The sequence below is a fragment of the Nicotiana tomentosiformis genome, chromosome 7 (genome assembly GCF_000390325.3).
Source record: "Nicotiana tomentosiformis chromosome 7, ASM39032v3, whole genome shotgun sequence".
Classification (NCBI taxonomy): Eukaryota; Viridiplantae; Streptophyta; class Magnoliopsida; order Solanales; family Solanaceae; genus Nicotiana; species Nicotiana tomentosiformis.
Genome location: NC_090818.1, coordinates 20,787,254 through 20,805,142, shown reverse-complemented (window position 1 = coordinate 20,805,142; position 17,889 = coordinate 20,787,254). Strand labels below are relative to the sequence as shown.

The 17,889-nt window shown below is 35.9% G+C and overlaps 1 protein-coding gene across 1 annotated transcript; it reads right to left on the bottom strand.

The window, feature by feature from the left end:
- Positions 1 to 16,021: 16,021 nt before the first annotated feature.
- LOC104120453 (uncharacterized) lies at positions 16,022 to 17,376 on the bottom strand. The gene has a single exon (XM_009632209.4). The coding sequence runs from the start codon at positions 16,996 to 16,998 to the stop codon at positions 16,741 to 16,743; it is 258 nt and encodes an 85-aa protein (XP_009630504.1). The 5' UTR covers positions 16,999 to 17,376; the 3' UTR covers positions 16,022 to 16,740.
- Positions 17,377 to 17,889: the final 513 nt, after the last annotated feature.

Genomic DNA, 17,889 nt, shown 5'->3' with positions numbered 1-17,889 from the left:
ATTTAGCATCGGAGGTGCTCCTGGATCTGATTTATTCGAGAATGAAATTCTTTAGCATTTTGATCCATTCGAGCATTTATTTCCCTCATAAATCTCATGAGTTCGGCTTTGAAAGAATCATTTGCGTTATTTTTATTTTCAAATCCACTACTGGCACCACCTGCTTGATTGTTGTTTCTTCCGAACTTTCCCCGGTAATAGTGTCACCGGTTCTTGGTGCTGTTTGATTTATAGGGACGTTGGGAGGGACTCGAACTCTACTATTTGAATTATTTGAAGTCCCCAGTATTGCTTGTTGAAGCTCAATCATTATCCGGTCTTGTCTTGAGAGATGGTCCATAATATTTTGCTATTATGTTCTAAACATTTTCATGGTAACAGCCACCGACTCACCATCCATATCATCAGGGGTAGGACTCCTCTCATATCGAATTTTTCTTTCTACCCGGTTAGGAGTTGACTCATTCCCAACGACACGAGTTTCACTAGTTGAACCATCTTGTTGATTTTTATTATGGAGATTGTCCACGGGCTCATCGTTGTAGTTTGTTCCAATATTTGAACGAGTTGTTGTTATCATTGTGTGCCATAACTGTAGTATGCTTAAAATAGAAAAACCTTTTAAAGCACGTTAGTATAAGATGTACAAATCAAAATAACACCACAATTATCTATGCCCCACGGTAGGCGCCAAACTGTTTATCGGAAAAATGGTACAATTGATTTTTATCGTGGTTTATAGACACATGGATTAAATTAATCCGATAAAATAAAGTAATGAAGAACAAATCAAGTAAAATAAGAATAATTGAACAAAAGACAAGCCTGAACTTCAGAATGTTCACATCGGGATCAAGAATAATTAGAAAATCTCGATAACACATGTATAAAGCTTGAGAAAAAGAATGTTAGTTTTTTGCTATCAGTATTTCTTGATGTCTCACAATAGAATGAAAGCCTCTATTTATACTAGAGCTATGAGGTGTATGGTTACAAATAATGCCCCCTTAATTATCACAATTAATGTTGTAATAAAAGGTAATTAATGGTACTAAAGCTTAATAAAAGCTAATAAAGGTCGGTGGAATCTTGGGGTCTTCTATAACGTTTCTATAACGGTCATATCTTGAATTGCTTCTCATCCGGCCACAAGTTTGCATTTGGTTTCACCATGGTTGACTGGTCATTATTGACATGTGTCGCTTTCTCATTTACCCAATTTTACCGTATACAGATAGTCCCCTGATAAATGGCCAAAAGTGCATAGTTTTGAGTGTGTTTTCATCTCATTTGTCATGTGAGTTGCGGGAGATTATATTATATTTGAAGTGAATTATACTCATTACGTATTTCTTATTTGTAGGACTGAGCTTGAATGATAATGGAGCAAAAGATATCAAATTATTGCAACAAGGAGAAAAATGGAAGGATTGGGAGCTCGTCTATTCTCGTGCGTAGCACGAAAACAGACGCGAAAAAGGTGAAAAGTGAAGGCACAAAACAGTGAAGCGAAGCAAAGGCACGGATTGCTTCGCGAAATGGATGAATTTCAAAAGTTGAATCCGCATAAATGGGCGCGCAACGCGCGAAGGCAGACACGAATTCCAACTTTTCCCATCCGAAGTTGGATTGAAAAGTTCCGTCCCTTAGCAACCCTAATTGATATAAATACATCAAAGAATGACTATTTAAGGGTTACACAACATCGTTGAAGGCAAGAACAAGAAAAGAGCAAGACGGAAGATTCAGAAACGAGTTTTTATCTTTCTTCTTCCCTTTTTCATTATTGATGATGAATTCTTATATTGTAGTTGTGAAAATAATTATGAGTAGCTAAACTCTTTATTCTAGGGTTTGATGGAACCTCTTGGAGGATGAATTTTTTTTGCGTTTAATATAAGTTTGCCATTGGATTTTCTCTACTTGTTTCTACGTGATTATTGTGGTTGATTAAAAGGCCCTCAATTGACTATGCCTATTTAGTGTGTATTACTTAGAAAAGGGTACATATTTAGGTAGTTATTGAAAAACATCACTCCTAACGTTTATGAGGGATCAATACGGAGGATTTAAAGGTGAGATTAGGAATAACAAAACCTTGGTGCGATCTTAGTAAGTGGTAAACTAGTGCCAGCTAGCGTAGTTCGGAAGAATACGTCTAGTAAATTATTGTATTTGCTTGGAAGAGAATTATGAGACCTAAAGTGCTCACGATCGGTAGAGACTATCTAGGCGAATTTATAGGAGACGTAGCAGGGAGGATTCCGATAAGAGGGAAATCGTAACCCTACACCTTTCCAATCTTGTCTACAACATTTGCTTTGTTAGTAATAAAATTACAGCTTTTTAATTACCTTGCTTTTAGTTAGTAAACACTCAACTCATTATTCGATATTTCTGAAATTTGATTACTTGAATTTTTGCGAAGCTAGCAATTGTGATTAGTAGGTTAATTCCATGTGGGATTCGACTCCGCACTTGTAAATCGGATTATATTTGCAACGACCGCTTAGTCCCTTTTATTAAGCATAGTTGGGTGTGATCATCCCCCCACTTTTCGATTACTCACTGTAATGTGACCGAAAAGTGGAAGATTTTCTCCTTCCTACCCTCGTCACTACCTTATTAAAAACCTTACCGAAAAAATCCAATCGGGACAAAAATCGGGGGTAAGGAAAAAGAGTGCAGAACTTAGGGATTCAGATGACAACTCCGCCACTTATTATTCTTTCTTCGATGACCGGTTGGAGCTGCAAAAGTGTTGTTATCACATAAAACTTGATCTCGGGGTTTTTAGCGTCCACCCACAACTTTTCTTTGAGTTTTAACTCTTCGGTTCTTAGTTGTACCTCTTTGATTATTGACTCTCATGTTTTTAGTTGTACCCGAAAACTTTTCTTTGAGTTTTGACTCTTCGATGTTTAGTTGTACCGGAAAACTTTTATAATCTCACAGCCTTCAAGACGGAGATGTTAATAACCATGAATTTTATACTTCTGATTTTGATAATGGCTAGGAATTTGATGCATCCGACTAACGTTACGACCGGGAAACAAGGCATCCGACCTTTAGCCATTTAATTTGATAGCTTTATAAGAGAGGGCCCTTATATTTATAGTGCTTATGAAGAGGATGTCTCATGTTCATCTGGGCACAATTATTCGGATTTGTAATCCTTTTTTGCTTCTAAGTATGAGCAAATATTAAGAATGCTTATGTTCATTCAAACATATACAAGAATGTTTCTAGAAAGTGCAAGTTTTGCTTCATTCCATTCCTTGAACGTACACATGTGTTTATAACTTTGCATATACGATAGTTTATAGGAGATGAACAAAAATACCCTGCAAGAGAATTGCGATTGGGCTGACAATTATTGGATCTAGCCAGTTCTTGATTCTGATTCCTTCTAATTTTTTTCCAGGCTGATCTAGTAGTCCCCTGTCCTTTTCTTTATTTTGGAGCCAGTTAGGGCTATCTCCGGCATCTTGTACAGATTGTTCCAGAGCCATCTTCAGATGCTTTCGGTACTTACTGTTGCAGTTTCATCTGCTCCGATGCAACAATCCCCAGCATTCGTAGACATTATTATATTTCGTTGAAGTTATTTTCTGGCGACTCACTTCGGGTACGCCCCTACCTCATATCAGTCCATAATCCAGATGGGTATGGTTTAAACCGGTGTCTGAAATGCCTCCTATCAAAGTTCAATTAACTTTGATTTCGGGTTGTCAAATATGTCGATTTACTTATCTTATCATCTTCTACATGAATCTTTGACTCATATATGTTATGAATATCTTCCCATGTTGTTGCTTGAAATTCCAACAAACCCTCCTTCAACATCCTTGAGGCATCAGAACTTGTGGGATTAAGACCCTTGGTAAATGCTTCCACTACCCATTCATCTGGTACTGCCGGTAACAACATTCTCTCTTTTTGGAATCGGATCACGAACTCTCGTAGCAACTCCGAGTTTCCTTGAGCGATTCTGAATATATCAACTTTTCTAGCTAGCACTTTCCTTGCTCTGGCGTGAGCTTTGATGATAAAATCTTCAAGCATTTCAAAAGAATCAATTAAGTATTCAGGTACAAGAGAATATCATGTTAAAGCCCATTTTGTTAGAGTTTCGCCAAATTTTTTTAGTAAAACTGATTCAATCTGATGCGGAGCCAAATCATTTTCCTTGACAGCTACGGTGTAAGTTGTGATGTGTTCATATGGATCCGATGGTCCATAATATTTTGAAATATCCACTATTTTGAATCTCTTTAGAATCAACTTCGGAGTCGCACTAGGTTTTAAATGGAAATTGTATATACTTTTTCGAATTTGGGCCCTCTAGGACCAGAGGTGCTCCTGGGATCTAATCTATTCGAGCCTGAAATTATTTAGCATTTTGATCTGTTCGAGCATTTATTTTCCTCATAAACCTCATGAGTTCGGCTTTGAAAGAATTGTCTGCGTTATTTTTGTTTTTCAGATTCACTATCGGCACCACCTACTTGATTGTTGTTTCTTCTGAACATCCCTCGGTAATAATTCACCGGTTATTGGTGCCGTTTGATTTATAGGGATGCCGGGAGGGGGTTCGAACTCCAACATTTGAATTATTTGAAGTCCCCGATATTGTTTGTTGAAGCTTAGTCATTATCTGGTCCTATCTTGAGAGATGGTCCATAATTTTTTGCTGTTGTGCTCTCAACATTTTCATGGTAACAGCCACCGGCTCACCATCCATACCATCAGGGGTAAAACTCCACTCATGTCGAATTTTTCTTTCAACCCGATTAGGAGTTGACTCATTCCCATCGAGACGGGTTTCACTAGTTGAACCATCCTGTTTATTTTCATTATGGAGATTGTTCACGGGCTCATCGTTGTGGTTTGTTCTAACATTGAGCGAGTTGTGGATATCATTGTGTGCCATACCTGTAGTATGCTTAAAAAATAAAAAAATATATTTAAAGCACGTTAGTATAAGATATACATATCAAAATAACACCACAATTGACTATGCCCCACGGTGGGCGCCAAACTGTTTACCGAAAAAATGGTACAGTTGAATTTGTATCAGAATTTATAGATACGTGAATTAAATTGATCCAATAAAATAAAGTAATGAAGAGCAAAGCAAGTAAAATAAAAATAATTGAAGAAAAGACAAGCCTGAACTTCAGAATATTCACACTGGGATTAAGAATAATTAGAAAATCTCGATAACACTTGTATAAAACTTGAGAAAAAAAATGTTAGTCTTTTGCTATCAGTATTTATTGATGTCTCACAAATAAAATGAAAGCCTTTATTTATATTAGAGCTATGAGGTGTATGTTTACAATTCATGCCCTCTTAATTATCACAATTAATTCTATAATAAAAGCTAATAAAAGTCTGTGAAATCTTGGAGTCTTCTGTAATGTTTTATAACGGTCATATCTTGAGGTTTGCATACATATATCGCTTCCTCATTCACCCACCTCTTAATACCGATTTTTATCGTAACATTTGTCAAGCGAGGAATTCACATAATTACATGAGAAGATGAATGAATTTAAATAAAGTACCAGATATGACTATTGCATATTAGCTATAGAAGAAGATGCAATGTAAATCCATTATATTTTAAAGATGGCGAGGCATATAGGCTTTGCCAAAGAGAAAATTTTAAAACTAAACAACCAAACTGTAGCCGAATTGAAATTAAAAATAACTGAATGTATTTTGTCCCCGAGTGTGTATTAACATAAATTCGAAAGAAATTTGTTACCCATGCCTTGAAAGGAATTTGTTACCGCTAAAGTTTTGGACTATAAAATGGTAGATAGCAAGTCTGTTATTACCCAATTCCAGGAATTGCAAGTGATTATTCACGATCTCCTTGCTGAAGGTATAAGTCAAATTAATACTAATGTTAAAAGTATTAATTATATTGTTTCTACTAATAGAATTTTCACTGAAGGTCTTGTCATCAATGAATCATTCCAAGTTGTAGCAATGATTGAGAAGTTGCCTCCTTTGTGGAAGGATTTCAAAAACTACTTAAAACACAAACGCAAGGAGATGTCCCTTGAAGATCTCATTGTTCGATTGAGAATCGAAGAGGACAACAAAGCTGCTGAAAAGAAAGGCCGTGGACACTCAACAATAATGGGAGCAAACATTGTTGAGGATGGAAAGAGGAATAAGGCTTATGGACCGAAAAGCAACCCAAACAAGAAGCAGTTCAACGGAAATTGCTACAACTGTGGAAAAGCTGAAAATAAATCTGCAGATTGTCGTGCTCCAAAGAAAGACAAGAAGAAGGGTCAAGCAAACATGGTTGAAAAGCACGAAGATATCGATGACTTGTGTGCTATGCTTTCTGAATGCAACGTGGTGGGAAATCCTAAGGAGTGGTGGATTGATTCTAGAGCCACTCGCCATAATAATACGGTTATAGAATCAGATAATGCTAAGTTCTTTGAAAATATATATGCGTATAAAAAAGAATGTGAGTCGATTGGTGAAGGATCTAAACGACCTCAGGAAGAAACAAAAGAAAGTACATTTAATCAGGAGGATCCAAGACGTAGTAAACGTCAAAGAACGTCTACTTCATTTGGACCGGATTTTGTGACTTTCTTATTAGAAAATTAGCCTCGAATATTTAAAGAAGCTATGTCTTTTTTGGAATCATTATTTTGGAAAGAGGCAGTCAATAGTGAAATACAATTCATATTGAACAACCATACATGGGAATTGGTTGATCTTCCTCCTGGAAATAAACCTTTGGGTTCTAAATGGATTTTTAAGAGGAAAATGAAAGGTGATGGAACTATTGATAAATATAAGGAAAGACTTATTGTCAAAGGGTACAAAAGATCTTGATTATTTTGATACATACTCTCCAGTTATAAGAATTACGTCCATACGAATGTTAGTAGCATTAGCTGCAGTTTATGGTCTTGAAATTCATCAAATGGACGTTAAGACGGCCTTCTTAAATGGAGATTTGGAGGAAGAAATCTATATGGAACAACCTGAAGGGTTTGTGGTTCCAGGTAAAGAAAAGAAGGTATATAGACTTGTTAAGTCCCTTTGCGGACTAAAACAAGCACCCAAATAATGGCATGCAAAATTTGACCAAACAATGTTGTCATATGGTTTTAAGATAAATGAATGTGATAAATGTGTGTACATTAAAAATGTTTTAAATCACATAGTCATTGTTTGCTTATATGTGGATGATATGCTGATAATGGGTAATGACATTGCCAACATAAATGCGACTAAGCGTATGCTAACTAGCAAGTTTGATATGAAGGATTTGGGAGTTGCTGATTTAATTCTGGGGATAAAGATCAATAAGACTCCTCAAGGTATGGCATTGTGACAATCTCATTATATTAAGACAATACTTGGAAAATTAAAGCACTTAGGGTTTAAAGTTGCAAAGACTCCAATTGACGTAAATCTTGCATTAGCAAAGAACAAAGGCCAAAGCATATCACAATTGGATTATGCTCGTATGTTGGGATGCTTAATGTATATCATGAATTATACACGACCAGATATAGCTTGTGCTATAAGTAAATTGAGTCTATACACGAGCAATCTGGGTCAATCTCATTGGATGGCAATGAAACGAGTTTTGGGATATTTAGAACATACCCAGGACTTTACTTTGCACTACAGTAAATATCCTGCGGTGATTGAGGGATACAGTGATGCAAATTGGATCACCGGTTCAACTGATTCTAAGTCCAACAAGTGGATATGTATTCACTATTGGTGGAGGAGCGGTATCTTGGAAGTCGTCCAAGCAAACTTGTATTGCCTGCTTTACAATGGAAGCTGAGTTCATAGCCTTAGATAAAGCCGGTGAAGAAGCTGAATGGCTCTGAAATTTCTTGGAAGACATTCCATTTTGGCCCAAACCATTGGCACCAATATGCATGCATTGCGATAGTCAAGCGAAAATTGGAAGGGCTGAGAGTGTGATGTATAACGATAAATCTCGTCATATACGACGAAGATATAAAACCATTAGGCAATTACTCTCTAGAGGAATTATCACGATTTACTATGTAAAGTCAAGCGATAATGTGTCGGATCCACTTACAAAAGGCCTAACTAGAGAGGTAGTTGAGAAATCATCGAGGGAAATGGGACTATGGCCGAGAACAAGCTATTGTGGCGGTAACTCTACCTAGAATACTGAAGATCCCAAGATCTAGGTTCAAGGAGATCAAACAAAGTCATTAATGACCGTTCAACATTGTCAACTAAAAGTTTAGTCCATTCTCGTGATGAGACAATGTTCAGTACCAAGGATAAAGCATTAAGGCTTTTTAATGATTTCTAAATTTGATACGGGGTATATCAAATAGTGTATCTATGGGATGACACATTTAGGAATCACCTATGTAAGTATGAAGTGTTAGCCGCTTCAAGGGAAATTTTGTAAGGCCAATTCTCTACGCACTTATTAAACCAGGCGGTGTTCATGGCTGAAACGAACACAACAATGAGAGCCAAAGACGGTTAAGGGTTGGTTGTGTGACTTATGGTTGTCTAGGTATACACCAATGTTCGACGGTTCAAAGATATCAAATCTACCGATTGACCGAGTATATCCGACATAAGTTCACTACGAAAAGTTGAAAAGGAAACCTACTTATCCAGATGTAATTAATCCTTGCTTACGAATCACACAATTTTTCATGCATATTTCCATGATATAGCCATTCCCCATTCATGTGGGGGGGATTATTGGATTTTTAAGCTTAAATGTAGCTTAAAAGAGTTTGAATGGAAAATGGAGGAAAATTGAAAATATTTGAGTTTCCCTCCTTGACAAAGAGACATTGTCCCATATTGGAAGAGGAAAAGGTATTGATGGGTATATATACAATTGCACTTCTTCTAGCTCTTAAAGAGTTAAGAAGAAGGCAAGCCTCGCGCCGTCGCCGTCGTCGCTCGCTCGGCTCGGCTTCGGCTATGGCTACGGCTTGGGCTTCGGATTTGGATTTGGATTTGGATTTTGTCAAATGATCTTTTGATTGATTAATATTTTAGACCAAATTTATTTATTAATAGTAAATATTAACAGAAATATTATTAAATATTCGGTTTTTTGTAAACGGAATATTAATATTAAATCCAACGGAATAGTATATGCCCTTCGCTTTTTGTAAAAGACATTTACAATATGGATGAAACAGCTTGCACCTCTTCGGATTTAAAGAAACAGTTTGCACCTCTTCAGATTTGAAGAAACAGTTTGCACCACTTCGGATTTGAAGAGTTGCACCTCTTAAGTTTTGAAGAGTTACACCTCTTCAGTTTGAGCTCAACATTGGCTACAAATATCAGTCCATTCTCTCAGATTTTCCATACGAATTTCTGACTTCTCCTCCTTTCTTCTGCATTGTTTTAACTACAAACAAAGCAACAGTAAGTTTGATTTGCTACCGATCTTTGTGTTCGCTGAAACACTGGGGTTTAAAGTATCGCTACACTAGTGTGTAATTCGTTATATCCTGGGAGAAAATAATTCACAACCTTGGGTACTAAGGGGGGATTAAATTCCTTAAGGAAACACTGTGAATTCAGTGGGCTCGGATTAAATTCTGTTTCTTTTAGAATTCTGTTTATATGTTATTTTATCTTCTCCAGAATTATTTTACAAATACAGAATAATAACAAGCTTAAGGAAATTAATATTTTCTGTATTTGTGTTATACTCATTGTTTCTGAAGACTAAAACCTGTGTGGTTTTCTACTCCAGTGGAGATTAAAATCTACGTGATTTTAACGTTTGTTTGTGTCATTCTTTTACAGAAATGACGAATGACAACGGGAACCAGACTGTTCCTATAGTGACTGCCAATGCATCGACAAGATGAACAACACTGGCATTGGAACCGGCAGAAAAGCCCGAAATTTTTTCCGAGATTGATTTCAAGTGGCAGCAGCAAAAAATGTTCTTCTACTTGACGACTTTAAGTCTGTAGAAGTTCATTAAGGAAGATGTTTATGTTCTGCCCGACGAAACTCCAGAAAATGAACGCTTTCTCGTGACTGCGTCATGGAAGCATTCTGATTTTCTATGAAAGAATTTCATTCTTAGCGGACTAGAGGACGATCTGTATAACATTTATAGTAATACTGAGACGTCAAAACAACTGTGGATAGCGCTTGAAAGGAAATACAAAACGAAAGATGCCGGGTTAAAGAAATTCATTGCCGCTAAATTTTTGGACTACAAAATGGTAGATAACAAGTCTGTTATTACCCAAGTCCAGGAATTGCAAGTGATTATTCACGATCTCCTTGCTGAAGGTATAAGTCAAATTAATACTAATGTTGAAAGTATTAATTATGTTGTTTCTACTAACAGAATTTTCACTCAAGGTCTTGTCATCAATGAAGCATTCCAAGTTATAGCAATGATTGAGAAGTTGCCTCCTTTGTGAAAGGACTTCAAAAACTACTTGAAACACAAACGCAAGGAGATGTCCCTTGAAGATATCATTGTTCGGTTGAGAATCGAAGAAGACAACAAAGCTGCTGAAAAGAAAGGCCGTGGACACTCAACAATAATGGGAGCAAATATTGTTGAGGATAGAAAGAGGAAGAAGGCTTATGGATCGAAAAGCAACCCAAGCAAGAAGCAGTTCAACGGAAATTGCTACAACTGTGGAAAAGCTGGACACAGATCTGTAGATTGTCGTGCTCCAAAGAAAGACAAGAAGAAGGGTCAAGCAAACATGGTTGAAAAGCACGAAGATATCGATGACTTGTGTGCTATGCTTTCTGAATGCAACGTGGTGGGAAATCCTAAGGAGTGGTGGATTGATTCTGGAGCCACTCGCCATGTTTGTGTTGTTAGAGAAGCGTTTGCTACATATGCTCTTGTTGGACCCGAAGAGACACTTTCTATGGGAAATTCTGCAAGGGCCAAAATTGAAGGATCTGGGAAGATATTTATGAAAATGACTTCTGGTAAGGTGGTGACTTTGAACAACATCCTTCATGTTCCCGATATTAGAAAGAACTTAGTCTCTGCTGGACTTCTTGTTAAGAATGGGTTTAAGTGTGTTTTTGTATCCGATAAGGCTGTAATAAGTAAGAATGAAATGTTTGTAGGAAAAGGTTACCTCACTGAGGGCCTTTTCAAGCTGAATGTAATGGTTATTGAGAATAATAATAAAATTTCAGCCTCTTCTTACTTACTTGAGTCAAATGAATTATGGCATAAACGTTTGGGTCATGTCAATTACAAAATCTTGCGGAAAATGATTAATTTGAAAGTATTGCCTATGTTTGAATGTGACAAATCAAAATGTCAAATATGTGTGGAATCTAAGTATGTTAAACATCTTTATAAGTCAGTTGAAAGGAATTCAAATTCTTTAGACTTAATTCACACAGATATTTGCGACATGAAGTCAATACCATCTCGCGGTGGAAAGAAGTATTTCATAACTTTTATTGATGACAGTACTCGATATTGCTATGTTTACTTACTTAATAGTAAAGATGAAGCAATAGATGCATTCAGGCAATACAAAAATGAAATTGAAACGCAACTTAACAAGAAAATTAAAATGATAAGAAGTACTAGGGGTGGCGAATATGAATCTCCTTTTGAAGAAATATGTTTAGAATATGGAATAATTCATCAAACAATGACCCCTTACACGCCCTAATCCAATGGGATTGGGGAAAGAAATAATCGTTCATTAAAGGAGATGATGAATGCATTGTTAATAAGTTTTGGTTTGCCACAGAACTTGTGGGGGGAAGCCGTTCTTACGGCTAACTGGATACTAAATCGAGTACCCCATAGCAAAACACAATCTATTCCATATGAAAAATGGAAAGGAAGGAAGCCCAACTTGAATTATTTTAAAGTGTGGGGTGTTTGGCAAAAGTGCAAGTTCCAAAACCCAAAAGAGTAAAAATAGGACTGAAAATCGTTGATTGTGTTTTCATAGGATATGCGAACAATAGTAAAGCATATCGATTTCTAGTTCATAAATCAGAAAATTCTGACATTCATAATAATACGGTTATAGAATCAGATAATGCTAAGTTCTTTGAAAATATATACCCGCATAAAAAGGAACGTGATTCGATTGGTGAAGGATCTAATCGACCTCAAGAAGAAACAAAAGAAAGTACATTTAATCAGGAGGATCTAAGACGTAGTAAACGTCAAAGAACGTCTACTTCATTTGGACCAGATTTTGTGACTTTCTTATTGGAAAATGAGCCTCGAACATTTAAAGAAGCTATGTCTTCTTTGGAATCATTGTTTTGGAAAGAGGCAGTCAATAGTGAAATAGAATCCATATTGAACAACCATACATGAGAATTGATTGATCTTCCTCCTGAAAATAAACCTTTGGGTTCTAAATGGAGTTTTAAGAGGAAAATGAAAGATGATGGCACTATTGATAAATATAAGGCAATACATGTAGTCAAAAGGTATAGACAGCGAGAAGATCTTGATTATTTTGATACATACTCTCCAGTTATAAGAATTACGTCCATACGAATGTTAGTAGCATTAGCTGCAGTTTATGGTCTTGAAATTCATCAAATGGACGTTAAGACGGCCTTCTTAAATGGAGATTTGGAGGAAGAAATCTATATGGAACAACCTGAAGGGTTTGTGGTTCCAGGTAAAGAAAAGAAGGTATATAGACTTGTTAAGTCCCTTTGCGGACTAAAACAAGCACCCAAATAATGACATGCAAAATTTGACCAAACAATGTTGTCATATGGTTTTAAGATAAATGAATGTGATAAATGTGTGTACATTAAAAATGTTTTAAATCACATAGTCATTGTTTGCTTATATGTGGATGATATGCTGATAATGGGTAATGACATTGCCAACATAAATGCGACTAAGCGTATGCTAACTAGCAAGTTTGATATGAAGGATTTGGGAGTTGCTGATTTAATTCTGGGGATAAAGATCAATAAGACTCCTCAAGGTATGGCATTGTGACAATCTCATTATATTAAGACAGTACTTGGAAAATTAAAGCACTTAGGGTTTAAAGTTGCAAAGACTCCAATTGACGTAAATCTTGCATTAGCAAAGAACAAAGGCCAAAGCATATCACAATTGGATTATGCTCGTATGTTGGGATGCTTAATGTATATCATGAATTATACACGACCAGATATAGCTTGTGCTATAAGTAAATTGAGTCTATACACGAGCAATCTGGGTCAATCTCATTGGATGGCAATGAAACGAGTTTTGGGATATTTAGAACATACCCAGGACTTTACTTTGCACTACATTAAATATCCTGCGGTGATTGAGGGATACAGTGATGCAAATTGGATCACCGGTTCAACTGATTCTAAGTCCAACAAGTGGATATGTATTCACTATTGGTGGAGGAGCGGTATCTTGGAAGTCGTCCAAGCAAACTTGTATTGCCTGCTTTACAATGGAAGCTGAGTTCATAGCCTTAGATAAAGCCGGTGAAGAAGCTGAATGGCTCTGAAATTTCTTGGAAGACATTCCATTTTGGCCCAAACCATTGGCACCAATATGCATGCATTGCGATAGTCAAGCGAAAATTGGAAGGGCTGAGAGTGTGATGTATAACGATAAATCTCGTCATATACGACGAAGATATAAAACCATTAGGCAATTACTCTCTAGAGGAATTATCACGATTTACTATGTAAAGTCAAGCGATAATGTGTCGGATCCACTTACAAAAGGCCTAACTAGAGAGGTAGTTGAGAAATCATCGAGGGAAATGGGACTATGGCCGAGAACAAGCTATTGTGGCGGTAACTCTACCTAGAATACTGAAGATCCCAAGATCTAGGTTCAAGGAGATCAAACAAAGTCATTAATGACCGTTCAACATTGTCAACTAAAAGTTTAGTCCATTCTCGTGATGAGACAATGTTCAGTACCAAGGATAAAGCATTAAGGCTTTTTAATGATTTCTAAATTTGATACGGGGTATATCAAATAGTGTATCTATGGGATGACACGTTTAGGAATCACCTATGTAAGTATGAAGTGTTAGCCGCTTCAAGGGAAATTTTGTAAGGCCAATTCTCTACGCACTTATTAAACCAGGCGGTGTTCATGGCTGAAACGAACACCATAATGAGAGCCAAAGACGGTTAAGGGTTGGTTGTGTGACTTATGATTGTCTAGGTATACACCAATGTTCGACGGTTCAAAGATATCAAATCTACCGATTGACCGAGTATATCCGACATAAGTTCACTACGGAAAATTTAAAGGGAAACCTACTTATCCAGATGCAATTAATCTTTGCTTGCGAATCACACAGTTTTTCATGCATATTTCCGTGATATAGCCATTCCCCATTCATGTGGGGGATTGTTGGGTTTTTAAGCTTAAATGTAGCTTAAAGAGGGTGAATGGGAAATTGAGGAAAATTGAAAATATTTGAGTTTCCCTCCTTGACAAAGGGACATTGTCCCATATTGGAAGAAGAAAAGGTTCTGATGGGTATATATACAATTGCACTTCTTCTAGCTCTTAAAGAGTTAAGAAGAAGGCAAGCCTCGCGCCGTCGCCGTCGTCGCTCGCTCGCCTCTGCTTCGGATAATATTTTGGACCAAATTTATTTGTTAATAGTAAATATTAACAGAAATATTATTAAATATTTGATTTTTTGTAAACGGAATATTAATATTAAATTCAACGAAATAGTATATGCCATTCACTTTTTGTAAAAGACATTTACAATATAGACGAATTTACAATATGACCTTACATTGTAAATTTACATGGCCTAATGCGTAGTTGAATAAGTATATGTAAATAAGTGAAAATCTAGGACTCCGGGACATGAATTGACTAGGATTAAAGAAAATCCACTTGCGCCCAAACCATGGGAAATGAATTTGAACATGAAACCACGTTAATGTTTGGAGTTACGTACTTTACAACATGATGCAAAAACACTGTAGAAAATCGCACGTAATTAAAGTTATTGTTTCTATTGTAGGGTAACTTATTTAAAAAATGACGTGAAACACTGTAGAAAATTTGACGTAATGACTAGTGGTAGATACAGTTCTTGTTTCTAATATATTGCTCCCCATTTTTACCTGGCTATATTCAGACTTAATTATTGGTGTGACAGATTAGTGATTTTTTAGAAATAAATAGCACATATTAGAATTTACAAAAAGATAATAGTATAAGTCATAATAGTAGTTAATAATTCATAGTGCGTAAAAACTTTTTAAGAAAAAACATGGTTAAGGAAGAATCTTTCTGACCACATATTAAAAATATTGCCACATCCATTGAAGTAGGCTTATTATACAATTCAGCAACTAGATAAACATTTCCCCCCGTGATAATCATGATGTAGAATAATAATTTTGACACAATCGAATCACGGAACCTTAGGTATGCTTTTAGTGCCTTATCTAACTATAAGAGCAGGAGGAGCAAGCACTTACTTTCCGTAAGACGCTAACTTCCACAGCAACTAAGAATTATCTAAGGTTTTCCTTTAGTGCGCTCCGGAAAGAAGGAGCAAAGGCGAAAAAGCTCAAGTGATTTTCCCTTGACTACTGTCAGGCCAGGGAAGATAACTGCATACTCATCGGTTTTTTACTTCGCAATAACTCGGGATTTAATCCCATAGAGATGATAAATCTTTGGCATGTAAATTCAATGAATGAATATTACCTCTCGATGATCTTGAATCGTATCAATATCATGAATAACAATATCTGAACTATCAAATCAATTCGTCGTCGAGAATTGAATAGTATAACATATTAAAGTCCAAATGGTCTTGTACTGCTTAATTTTTACGTTAATAAACATGCTGAGCAGGAACGAAGAGTTACTAGATTGGTTATTAATTACAAACCTCTTAACGAAGTAGCTTATTATACAATTGAGTAACTAGATAAACGTTTTGACGTAATCTTTCAGCTACGAGTTTAACTGAACCTTAACTTTCGATACGGAGTTTGAATTTGTATGTAAAAATTTACTAAAATCTCAACAAGTATTATAGACTAGTACTCATAATTTTAATATTACAGTAATTTCAATGATAAAAATCTTAAAAGCTGAAGCCATTAAATTTAATTTTTGAATCCGTTTCCGAGTTAAATGAAATTTGGGTTTTAGAATGAGCAATCCAGAGGGAGACAATCTGGCTTAGCCGAGAGTAAGGCTGATACAGAGGAACCTGAATGGCGAAATTGTTGTTTATGATCTATCAGATGTGTGCTTTAACATAAGGCAGGTTCTATAAGAAACACCATTTTCTCTCTAGACTTGGAAAGGACGCAAACTGCACACTTGTTGGACCTGCAATGGACACGGCTAAGCAATCTTTGCACCATTTTGAGAATTTGTACTTCTTTAAATACTGCTGTAATAAAAGTAACTCGTTTTTGCAACTTGTTCACTCAGTCTCCACTCTCCACTTGCTCTTTTAAGATCTTCTTCGTTCTTGGTTTCACATCAAGACCACCGTTCTTTTAAATAGTATTATTTGCAAGCATGTTGAAGTGATGCGAAATACTAGTTGATGTGACAGATCATCACATTTCCTCAAAATATCAACAGTACTTAATTTTACTCGTCATCCCAAGACTGGTTTCAATTTACTTTCCCCCTCTATTTACAATCTTAGCCGAAGTACATCTTTTGTACTTTATACCCTGCAACAATGAGAAATGAGGTATCTGGAAAGAAGATCAGTTGGGACCCCAACAGCTCAAGTACATAACTTTTCTCAAAGATTCTTCAGATTGTTTAGCCTTGTCGCTCCTTGCAATCAGTGAGGAAGAAGAAGTAGAAAGCTTCTTAGCTTGAGAGTAAGATCTCATGTTATTCTTTGCGTGCTGAGCAAAGGACCTCAAAGGGTAATTCCATCTACAGAAACCTTGATCTTTTAAAGCTTCCACTGCTCCAACACTGGCTGCTATTATCCAGGCTCTCTTGCTTGAACTCATGATAGTTTTCTTTCTTCTAAAAGCTCTTTTTTTCTGCTTTTGGTTCAGAGAGCACAAGAAACCTTGCTTTTGGTTCTCTGATCTTTTAATGCTAGGATTTGATAGTTTTGAAGATGATGTTTGAAAATATGGGGCCAAATATGAATATATAGGCACAGAAAAGAAGTTGAGTAAATAGGAGAAAGAGACTTTAGTAGCTAAAGATTGTGAAACCGTGATAAACCAATGGCTCTTTAGCTAACTGTGTGCTCTCTGTATTGCAGCTAGTGGTTTTTTGGAGTAGTTACTTGTTGTCCGTGAAGAAAAAGGGGAATGCATTTACTAGGCATTTGGACATAAAAAATTATAATTTTTGAAGAAAAAAAAGTATTTGGAGTCAAATTTAAAAAAATAGTATTTGGAATTTATAATGTTTCAACAACCGTATTACTTAAAAAAATGTTGCAGTTTTGTGAGTGAAAAAAAAAAATACTTTTTCTAAAAAATTTGAAAAAGTGATTTTTTCTTTTTGAAAAACTAATTTTCCAAATTTTTTTAAAAACTTGTAAAATTTTATGGACAAACACATTTTAAAAAAAAAATAAAAAAAAGGAAAAACATTTTATGGACCAACTGATATACATTATTTTTAAGAAGAAAACAAGATTTTGGACCGCAGCTGGTTTTCTAATGGATTTTGGAAAGTAGCTCTCAGTAAGTTTAGGAGCTTCGAACCTGGATGGTTCAAGAGATTCGTTTTATCATTTACTAAAATGTCAATATTTTAATTGAAACATCTTAGTTAAAATTTACCTAACTGTGATTTACTTTTTCAATTCAACAATTGTTAGGCAACCGTCTTATTCATTATTATTAGTAATACTAAAGCCATAAAACATTAAACAAATCTGT

What these genes read in the sequence shown, in the direction of transcription:
- LOC104120453 (XM_009632209.4), bottom strand. Translation starts at nt 16,998, where the DNA reads ATGAGTTCAAGCAAGAGAGCCTGGATAATAGCAGCCAGTGTTGGAGCA.